At 39.9% G+C, this 11,303-nt stretch overlaps 1 protein-coding gene across 1 annotated transcript; it reads left to right on the forward strand.

Annotated features, from left to right (window-relative positions):
• Positions 1-3,140: 3,140 nt before the first annotated feature.
• On the forward strand, positions 3,141-11,303 carry LOC104590976 (disease resistance protein SUMM2-like). Its single transcript, XM_088897911.1, has 5 exons — positions 3,141-6,123; positions 7,961-8,117; positions 8,224-8,307; positions 9,044-9,133; positions 11,091-11,303. The coding sequence occupies exon 1, from the start codon at positions 3,288-3,290 to the stop codon at positions 6,117-6,119; it is 2,832 nt and encodes a 943-aa protein (XP_088754037.1). The 5' UTR covers positions 3,141-3,287; the 3' UTR covers positions 6,120-6,123; positions 7,961-8,117; positions 8,224-8,307; positions 9,044-9,133; positions 11,091-11,303.

Genomic DNA, 11,303 nt, shown 5'->3' on the forward strand with positions numbered 1-11,303 from the left:
GTCTCCTCTATGGCTTGAGTGAAGATCTCGGTCTTCTCCTCGATGTCAACCTTGAGGAACTCCACCTCATGCAGAAGGGCCTTCTTATTCTCCTTAAGGCCTTCCACCTTTGCTCTGAGGGTGTCCATCTCGCCCCTCAGCACCCCCCTCTCACATGCCATCTCTGCCTTGAGGGCGTCCATCTCGCCCCTCTGCACGTCCCTTTCACGTGCCAGCTCTTCCTTCTCCGCAATCAGTGTCGTGATGACGTTCTTCTGGGCCACAACGTCGCTCTCCAGCCGGTGGATTTGGCCGCGAGATGCCCTCAGATCGGCATGGGCTGTGCAGGATGACTCCTTGGCAGTCAGAGCCCGCTTCAGGTTCCTCTTGGACTGAAGAGTCAGGGCATGCACGGCGGAGTTCGCCTAACCAAAAAGGTTGGTTAGCACTGAAGAGACGTATACATAAAAAAAAGAGGGGAGAAGAAAAAGAGAAGGGAGAGAACTTACCACTATTGTGTGGGTGGCAGCTCGGGCTTCGAGCTGAGCAGGAGTGAGGTCGGCCTAGATCGAGACTTCCTCGGCATAGACAGCCCCCTTGCTCTTCTGAAGGCTACACTGAGGGACCAAGATGCTTCGGGCTCCATTTTGGCACCCCAAGCTAGAAACCGCCGTCTCGACTGTGCGGATAGGCTCGGCGGAGGATTCAGCTGCTGCGTCAGCAGCCCCGGTGACGACCTTAGGCTCAGCAGCTGCCTTCGTAGCAGGCTCAGCCGTCGTCTCGGGCTCCCTAGGTGGTAGGGACTCCTCCAAGTCAATGATCAGAGGAGCATCGGGGAGCTCGGGCTCAGAAGAAGGAGCCGGCGGGAGCTTGGGCTCGGGAGTGGGGGCCGGTGGGGACTCAACGCGTGCTCTCTTAGCAGCCCGCTTCTTCCTCCCCTTCATGTGGTTGAAGAGCTTATCCCCCTTGAGTTTCTCCGCTTCCATGGGACCTACAATAGAGCTCGGAATTAGTAAACTCAAAAATAAAAGGGAGAAGGTGCAAGCCAAGTGACTAAGGTACTAAGACTACCTACCCGAGCTCAAACTGGCCTGAATGAGTTTGCTCTTGGCGATATAATCCTTGTAACTAAACCCGAGCTCAGCCCACGACTGGAGCGTCTCCCTCCATTGAGTAGGGAAGGGCCACCTCGCGGGGTTCCGGGCTACGAAATAGTCCTGCTTCCAAGCCGGGATCTTGCTAGGAAGCTTGTGCAGCAACTTGAAGCCCGGGCGAGGGGACAAGTACTAGGCCCTCCTGTGCTCGGGGAGAACGCATGAAGTGCTCTTCTTTATTGTGAGAATGGAACAGAAGATGTCTAGGTTCAGGGGGGGACGTACTCATAACAAAGGGAGATGGTCTCGACCACGTTACGGATCCTCCCTTGACTAAGAGTGAAGTGACTAATCCTCCCTTGACTCATTTGAAGGAGGAAGAGACTTAGCAAAAGACTCAACTAGGACAAGAAAGAGGAAGAGCAAACACCTGTGACAAATCCTCCCCCTTTGGACAATATCTCTCCAAAAAAGAACCATAAAAGGGAGAAAGTTCATCAAATGTGACATCCATTGAGACATACCAAGTGCTAGTCTTTGGATCAAAACAACAGTAACCCTTTTGTGTGGGGGAATATAACCAAGGAAGATACACTTGTGGGCTTTTGGTTCAAATTTATGTCTTTGGACACTTGGGACACTTGTGGAGGAATAACCAAGGAAGACATACCAAAAGTCTCCACGCATGACCTGCAACCACCCACCACGCTCTTTTACTTTTGTTTTTTTTCTTAACTTTGGCTTTACGTGTGACTGTGTAAGTGTGTTTTTCTTTTCTTTTTTATTTTACAAAAATCCAAGTGGCTATTTTATTAAATGAATTACACCTTTTAGTAATCTGGTGAGCAGACATTACAGTCAGTCACTGATCTGAAATCAAAATTCAAGCATCTATTTTGCTTTGGTATGTGCCACCGTCCACCGGAATTTTTTATAAGGTGAAAAATCTATGATGCCGAAAATATGTGATATTGAAAGTGTTTTGACCGGATAAACAACACCTGACCGGCTATCACGTTTATGATGCCAGTTGATTGGTAAAAAAAAAACGAGACTTGAATAATTGGAAATGGGAAAATAAAATGATAGTGCTAAATGAAAAACATTTGTACAGCTAATCTTTATAACCTTGCATTGGAATATCTCTATATTTATGTGGAGTTCGGCTTCAGTTAGGACAATGCTTGTTCAAACAGTCTTTACAGACTTGCATTGAGAATATCTCCTATTTATGTTCTTTAGTTCATGGAGAGATTTCAATGCAAGGTTGCAAAAGACAGTTGGAATGGTGTGGATACAGGTTTGCCCTGATGGAAGTAAATTGATCTCACTTACGCGCTTTATTTCATGTGGAGATATTCCCAATGCAAAATTACAATAAGCTGTATGAACGGTGTGAGCACCATCTTGCTCTGACTGAAGCTGAACTCCAAGTAGTTATCCACTTAATTAAATGAGAAACTAGAAAAAAAGTAAGAAAAGGTCATAAATAGTTGAAGGAATGGATAGGCCACGTTCATATGTTTTGTCCAATGTTTTAAAAATCGATCCGGCGGTTCTACCACCCAGTCGGAACATAGGTTTTGTGGGCGTGAGGGGGATCTGACCAGCGTGAAGATATTAATAGGTAAAAAGAATTGCTCCTAGTTAATACCATTTAATTTTAAACACCGAGGGACTGCTAATTTGTAGGTTGAGGTTGGCTGCCTTGCATTGTCTATAAGACTATAACCAATAGACATGAGGGAGAAATTGTTTCAACTAAAAAACAAAACAGGGGGCAGAGCTAGGGCGGCACCCGGATCCAATCGCCTCAATATACGTAGATTCAAGTTTGAATGCTTATATTTTGAATTCAAATCGGATTTTATACATTTTGGATTTGTATCAGATTCGAATTGAATTCACATTGCAATTGGATATATTGAATGGTATAAATAAATTACGCTAAAAATCATCAAAAATATTATATATTATTATTAAATAAATGAATTTAAAAAATGTTATTGCATTATTGCACAACCCAACTGATGATACAAACTATGGTTGACTTTCAATTTGTACGACAACCTAACTGTGGTTCAGAGGTGAGACAAATCGGCACATCCAAACTTACAGAAAACTTGCTGCAAATTCAGTCTTAGAGTTCCATTACAAGTTTACAACTGCTCCTTCCTTTCCTCTTTGTAGTTGTTAGAAACTCCTAAGTGCGCCATGAATGACCCGTGCTCGTTGTGCAACCTTGTCTTCCAATGCTGGGCTTGCATTGGAGGGCCTGACCGTTCAACCTATGTCTGTAACTTGGAACAAAATCGCACATCTCTGAGTGATCGGTTGGAGAAATTGAAAGCTTTACGAAATGATGTGGAGAGAAAAGTGGACAAAGCAGAGAGGAGCGGAATGACACGAACAGATCAAGTGGATCACTGGCTACAACGTGTACAAGAAAAAGAAGGGGAAGCCCAGAAAATCCTTGATCAGTGTTCTCAACGGATTGCTAAGGATTGTCACTGTCTTGGAGATTACTGTCCCAAAAACTGCTGCACTAGCTATAAGCTCGGTAAGCAAGTGGCTTTATTGCTTCCAAATGTGGGGGAATTAATCAACGAAGGCAACGATTTCAAATCCAGTGAAGTGGCTTATAGGCGGATGACACAACCTGGAGAAGAAGTTCCTCTACCAGCAACAATTAAAGGCATGGATTTAATGTTGGAGAAGGTGCGTAGTTGCATCAGAGAAAATCAAGCTGCTGGAACTATTGGGCTATACGGTACAGGGGGAGTTGGGAAGACAACCCTTCTAAAAAAAATCAACAACGAGTTTCTCGTCAAAACAGCAGACAACAGTGATTTTGATGCTGTGATCTGGGCTGTTGTGTCCAAGGAATTAAACACAGCACAGATTCGGAAGCAAATTGGCGATCAATTGGGGATTACACGAAAAGAAGATGCAAACCAGGTTGCAGAGGCTACCGACATTTTCAGGTTGTTGAACCGTCAAAAAAAGTTTTTGCTCCTCTTGGATGACGTATGGGAACGAGTTGATCTAGAGGAAATTGGAATTCCTCACCCCAGTACTGTCACTGAATCAAACAACAAGTCAAAGGTGATATTCACAACTAGATCTGAAAAGGTGTGTGGAGAAATGGAGGCTAAAAAAATTTTCAAAGTTGAATGCTTGCGGGATGATGAAGCATGGAACCTATTTGAAGAGAAGGTAGGAGAGGACACCCTGAATTGTGATCCAGACATACGTCAGCTAGCCAGGTATGTTGTGAAGGAGTGTGGTGGGTTGCCCTTGGCTCTCATCACCATCGGCCGCGCCATGGCAAGCAAGAGGACTCGTCATGAGTGGGAACACGCTATCACAGTGTTGCAGAAATCTCCAGCAAAGTTTTCAGGTATGGAAGAGAAAGTGTTTTCTAGGTTGAAGTATAGCTATGATGCCTTGGCAGATGATAAAGTTAAATCTTGTTTCTTATATTGTTCCCTCTTTCCCGAAGATTATGATATTGAAATCGAAGGTCTCATAAAATATTGGATTGGGGAAGGATTCATAAAAGGAAATGAGGAAATGAGGGAAGCAATGAATGAAGGATATGATATCATTGAAACTCTAAAACGAGCCTGCTTGTTAGAGCCAGGTGGGAATGATAATTATATAGATATCAGGAAATATGTAAAGATGCATGATGTGATCCGGGACATGGCATTATGGATTGTGAATGACTATGGAAGGAATGATAAGAAGCAGCATTTGGTGGTAAGGTATGAAGAGTTGATGGATAAGCTTATCTTCAAAAGGCAGGGCGCCAACAGGATATTTATGCTACCTCCACGTCCTCCTTATAATAATAGTGAGCGTGATGCAGAGCAGCAGCAAATTCAAGATGAGGTGGTCGTCCCTCCTGATGAAGACTATCCCAACCTTATTCCAATTGCAACCTTCTTAGTAGCATTTGGTCCAAGGGAGGAATTCCCTACTAGCTTGTTCCGATCTACCAAGTCTCTTAGAGTTTTGGATTTATCTGGTGTTTCATTTGGAAAAGTAGAGTTCCCAACTGAGATTGTTGAATTGGCTGAATTGGAATACCTCAATCTCTCATTTACGAATATAAAGGAATTGCCATACGAGTTGGGAAACTTGAGGAAATTGAGGTACTTGAATTTGTATCGAACAAGAGATCTTCATGTGGTTTCAGTTGAGGGGATCCTAAAGCTGTTGGATCTACAGTATTTGAACCTATTTCATTCTAAATTTCGGGATTGGGAAATGGAAGGTAGGTCAAGATTGATGGAAGTATTTGAAGCCTTAAAACACTTGACTGATTTCGGAGTCACAATTAGCAGTGACACATGTCTCCAAAGTTGGTCAAATTCCTACAAGTTGCAGAAGTACACAACAGGTCTATGTCTTGAGAATTACAAGGCCAACTCTTTCCGCATAACTACTACTACTCTTGAAGATATGTTTCTAGAAAAACTCGAGTTTTACAAATGCGAAAAGTTGAGAGATATTAGTTGGAGAATGGAGACAAAGAAGTGGTCAGCCTTGAGGCCAGAGAGATTATTACTCCATATCGTTCATCTTCCCAAGTTAGAGATAATAGAGTTGCCGCACATGTGCTTACAGAACATACAATATATTTATATTAATAATTGTATGGTGTTGGAGGAACTAACCTGGCTTCGTCATACTCACAAGCTGGAAGAGCTTCGGCTACTGAATCTGCCAAGACTAAAAAGGATAATAAATGTAGAAGAAATGTTGATACCATTCTCAAATCTTAAGTCTATATGGCTTTACCATCTACCGGCATTAGAAGACATCTACCCCGGTGCCTTGCCTCTTCCGTGCCTAAAGGAAATTCGCTTAAAAGAATGTCCAAAGCTGAAGAAGCTCCCATTTGACTCCAACACTGCTAAGAACGACACTTTGATGAGGATTGAAGGAAGCAAGGAATGGTGGGAGGCGCTAGAATGGGATGATGAAACCATCAAGTCCAATTTCCAAAAATATTTCACCGAGATTAACTCAGAAAAGTAGCAAGGTAATAAAGTAATTAACCCTCATGATCGATTTTATTGTTTGTAATGTAGTTTTGGACGACGATAATCGTGACTTTTAATTTTTGTTATCCCTATTTGTATATGAGCTTTCCTAAAGCAAAATAATAATTCTTTTGTCTTACTGTTTAATTTTTTTGTAATTTTGTATATCAACAAAATTATGAGCTAGCCATATATATCAACATAAAGAAAGAATGCAGGAGATATGAACCAGCCATATTTGATTTCTCGTTGACCCACGAAAGATCATTTATCGTAAGTTGCTGAAAGGGAGGTTGATCACGGGTCGGGTTGGGTCGGTTTATTAGTGTTTTCCAACCTGGTCGGGTTGTTTATAGATCAAACCGAAACCGACCCTCTATTAAGTAAAACCGATATGGTCGGTTTGTGTTTCAACCAAGGTATAAAATTTTGTCACGTATTAGCCCATATCAGCCGATACATATCGGTTTTTTGACTTACCAATACAAGAGACAGTCCTAAATCAAAGTTACTGTCTCTTTTTGTCGTGCCGAAATAGTATCGAATTCGTATTGGGCTGGTATCGGCCCATTTCAGTATGTTTCGGCTGATACGCGATGAATTCACTGTTACAAACAAAACAACCTTCGAAAGAGGACTTCTAAAACCATTTCAGAAGCCCTCTTTCTTCCCTAAACCCTCTAGAAACTTTCTGTACATTCCTAGAGACTCAAATCTAGGAAAAACCATCAAAACACCTACAAAATTGAAATATTCACCAAATTTTTTAAGGTTGTTGAGAAAATAGGATGTTTTTTCCAATGTTTTTGTTTTTTTTAGTTTGAATACTTGAAAACATCTTTGTGTATGTTGACCGGCTACTCGTGTGCAAAAAATCCCACTGACTTTGCTGCTAATAGAAACTTTTTGTGAATATTTGAATAAATTCTACAATAACAAAAAATCTGAAAAAAAAAATGAAATTTTTAGGTTTCTCTTTGGATCTACCTATAGAAATTGATTACGTTGTATACCTATGGACAATATTCTGACTGGAACCTTGCTTAAATGTTTGATTGGAAGAAATTGAAAGAACTGAGTCTTTCATTTTGTGTTTAAATGATGTCCCTACAGTTAATTTCCTTAATGTGCCATTCTGTGTACTGGGACCTCAAAGTTATTGCATAATTTTTTTTTTACCTAAATGAAGTTCCACCTGCTCCCCAACTTTTCACAAGAAATAATGATTCGAGAAGATTTTTATTATTCAGATACACTCTTGAGATCCGTTGACTTGTGAATCCCATTTTTATATGATGTTTTTTAGCCTCAATATATGCTACCTAATTATAGCAACTAATTGCTGAAATGCTTGTCCTTTTCTTTCTTTATTTATCTTTGTGTTTTGTTTGGTCATGACGTTTTCGTTGCATTAGAGAATAAAACCTATTCAGGGACCTCTGATAACAGCTTAAGCTTTTAGGTTGAATGATTCCTTGAGATGGTATCAGATTGTATTTGATCAAGTGGTCTAGTGTTTGATCCTCGTTGCCCCCATTATAATTAATTAAATTTCATCACAGGTTTTGGCTGAGCCTGTGCTTGTCCACACTTCAAGCCCAATGGGCTTTCGTGTGAGGGGGCATGTTAAAGAATAAAAACCTATTCAGGGACCTCACCTAACAGCTTAAGCTTTTAGATTGAATGGTTCCTTGAGACTTTGTTACTTGTTTGAGCGTTCTCCTTAAATTGCCTTGGTTTTTCCATCTGTGCATTTTTTTGGATACATGTCCAATCCACTATTTTTGCTTAGGAAGTTCACCATATTTTTTCCTTTTCATATTTTATTTCTTTCAGTTCAATTAGACAAGCATGGGGCCAACAGATTGATCTTCATGAGGCACGTTTTCTAGCTCTAACTGCTGCAGAGCATTGGTTACTTTTATCACAATATGACGAATATGCTGCGGCAAACACTGGAGCTGTTGCCTTCTTCCGCTCCATTGCTCTCATTGTATGCATATTCCTTCTTTCATAAAGAAATATTACTCGTATTTTTTATGCTTATAAGATTTTACACCACTGGGAGATTGATAATGTGAGTTTGCTTATCTTTGCAGTTGATGCTAATCCTTCTAATTCACCATGTTGTGATGATCACAAAGGGCTCTGGCTTGGTGCAGGAAGCATCAACTTACTTAAATGTGAGTCTACTGGTGCTTTGACAATATTTAGTATATTATGTATACATTCAGATGCGCATGACCATATAAATGTGCATACAATTATGAAAATACAGGTGAAAAATGCTCTGAACAAGTAAAAAATTGATATTCTGATCTTGGAAGACTATCCCTCCGTAGTTGTTCAAAAAGCTATTGATGACAAGTAAATTTCATTATTTCTTTTAATATTAGTCATGAGTGGTAGATGCATAAATTACTTGGAAGGAAAACCCTTTACCCAAAGCTCTTGATAGGATAACTATATCATGCCATCTGGACTTGAATTACATAATGAGAGGTTGATGTAGAACATGTCTTTCTAGATTAGTATGGTACTACTAGCTTTTTGCATACTTTGTCAATGCAGCATATGCAGTTTGACAATGTGATGATCATTGGTAGTATGAAACTTGGATAGGGCTGACTTTGGAAATTATTAAATTTTATATAGGCCCGAAACCTAATCTGAGCCTGATGTAATTGAAATTCTTCAAATTGGGCAATCTGACTTGCAGCCATAATTGGTAGCTGTTCATTTTGAAATTTTATATCATTTAGACAAATGCATTCAAATCTATGCTTTATAAAAAGAAATACTTGTAATTGTATGCTATATATGCATAACATGCATGAAACAAGAATATAAACTAGACATCATATGCTATTTGTCTATTTATAAATGGGTGAAGTGGTATTGAATAAATTTTATTTTCAGGTTTCTGTTCTTCAGTTGGCTGGCTTTGTTCTACCATGCTATGTCATAGCCTGCTCATGTTACATTATACATAGCAGAAAGAGGAGACAGGTGTGTTTTCAATTTCGCATCAAGTTGTTAGTCAGGGATGGATAGTTTTTTTTTGATATTTCAGGGTCCCAAGAAAACCCAGAAGCTTCAATGGTTTTTGGCGAAGTGATGGAGAACCCTCAAATGATCTGAAACAAAAAGATGCTAACACCAATTATGGCATGGAAATATGCGGGTTTAAACTGCTGTCAGTAGCTGATTCTGTTGTAGTGGGTGTGGCACATGAATCTGATTTGACATAATTTTCTTGGTCAATATTCCACCATATCCGCCCATCCTTCCTTGTAGGCAGATACTCCAAAAAATGATATCCAATCCGAGTCCCTGAATTCCTCCATGGAAAAAATTTCCAATTATAACAATTTTCCATGTCTGCAAAATAAGCATTATTTTATAGGTAAACTTCTACTAAAAAAATTAAAATTTTGAATGACTTATATGGATTGTGGATCAATCCAGTGGGTCCCTGTGTGGTGGATGATCTAGATTGGGCACAAGATCCCTCAATATGGCAAAAATATGTGGGTTGTGTAAGGAAGGTCCATTAGCTAACCTGAATGTGGAAGCTTTTTCCCATACTATATGTATGCATGTATTAGGGGCAAGTCATGCTTTGTGCAGTGGAATATCTTGGTCTGACAAATATGAGAAAGTTGGCACGAGTCTCAGGAGCAATCTCTTTGTAAAAAAAAGTCTGTATCTAGCTAGTCCACAACCCCTTCCTAGATCTAGTGTAATTCCATGGACAAGGCAGCCATGGTCGGACCCCTGAAAGTCTGGGAAATGGCAATGGTTTGGTGAGGATAGAAAGTCGGTGAAGGTCAGAGAGAAGGAAAAAGTGGGTATTGGATTTGGATTGAAAGGAGAAAGAATCTGGGCAAGAGAGGGGAGAGACAAAATCCGGCCTTTTGGGGGGGGGGGGTGCCCATTTGGAAACAGGTCCCTCTATTTATATATTTTTCTTTTTTTTTTTCCCCTAAGTAAAGAATTTTTTAGAATGCTTGTCAGCATAAGTGGCCAGATGCCAACAGCTATCAGCCACTGACCTTTACACTTGATTCAAGGTCTGGCTCGGTTGCTAGCCTGTGACCCAGGTCAGACTGGGCTGGTTTGGTTTTGGCATTTTGTTTTTTAAGAAAGAGCATCTGAGAAGTGGATTGCTCCCACTCTCAATCAAAAGTCTATCTACTCTCAAATTGAAGCTTTCTTCTTTAGACATGTGTCCACCCACTCTGAGAAATAGTGAGAATAGTTAACTCCACTTTCAAAAGTTGAAGTGTTAGCTTCTTCATACATTTGTCTACCTATCCAAAAAAATACCCAATTCAATGGACATGGGACTCTTTCTTCTAGATAAAATAGTTTACAAATTAAACTTGATTTAATTTTTTTTAAATAAGGAACTCAAATTAAATATGTCATATAAATAGTAAATCAAACACAAAATGACATAGGTGTAGTTGCCCCATACTTAATATGGAGTCATTCTCTAGTTTATAATGATTACAGGGAACACAAAAATAGCAACAAACATAATCAAGGGTTTTGATGGCGTCTTCCTTAGGTAGTCATCTAAGGTTGTCCACTTGTCCATTCTAGAGAAAACTTTTTGATGACAGTCACTGGGACTGGAGGGTATATATCGAGTGCCCATTGCTGATATTTGTTGCTCTTGTAGACTAAGAGAAAAAGATCAGTGCAATGTTATTTATACGTAGGCTTATAATTTGAATATGTGAAACATGATATTCTCTATAAATCCCCTAATTGAGGAGTTCCTTTCCAATAGTTTAAAGCTGCACAACCTGAGTTGTGATTTATGAAACCTTGGACATCTGACCCTAGATCAATACCAAAATCCTGTCACCTGACAAGTTTATTCATTCTTTCCTTTTTGTTCGAGTACCCTTTAGTTGGCAATTGGAATGTATATCTGATCTATGCCTCTCTGTCACAGGGATGATAAACCATTGCTGATTTCAACTCAACAACAGCCAAGCTATTCTGTATATTGTATTGTCTTGAAGTTGTATTTAGATCAAGATTGCCAAGAATTGGCCCAAAAGCATATGCCTGAAAGCCAGTCGATAAAGTTGTATTTATCCACAAATGGAATCTTCTTTGTGTGTGGCACAAAATTCTACATACAAATTATGCTTCACTTTTTAAA

This window comes from Nelumbo nucifera, chromosome 1 (genome assembly GCF_055504915.1).
Source record: "Nelumbo nucifera cultivar China Antique chromosome 1, China Antique-T2T, whole genome shotgun sequence".
NCBI classification, from domain to species: Eukaryota; Viridiplantae; Streptophyta; class Magnoliopsida; order Proteales; family Nelumbonaceae; genus Nelumbo; species Nelumbo nucifera.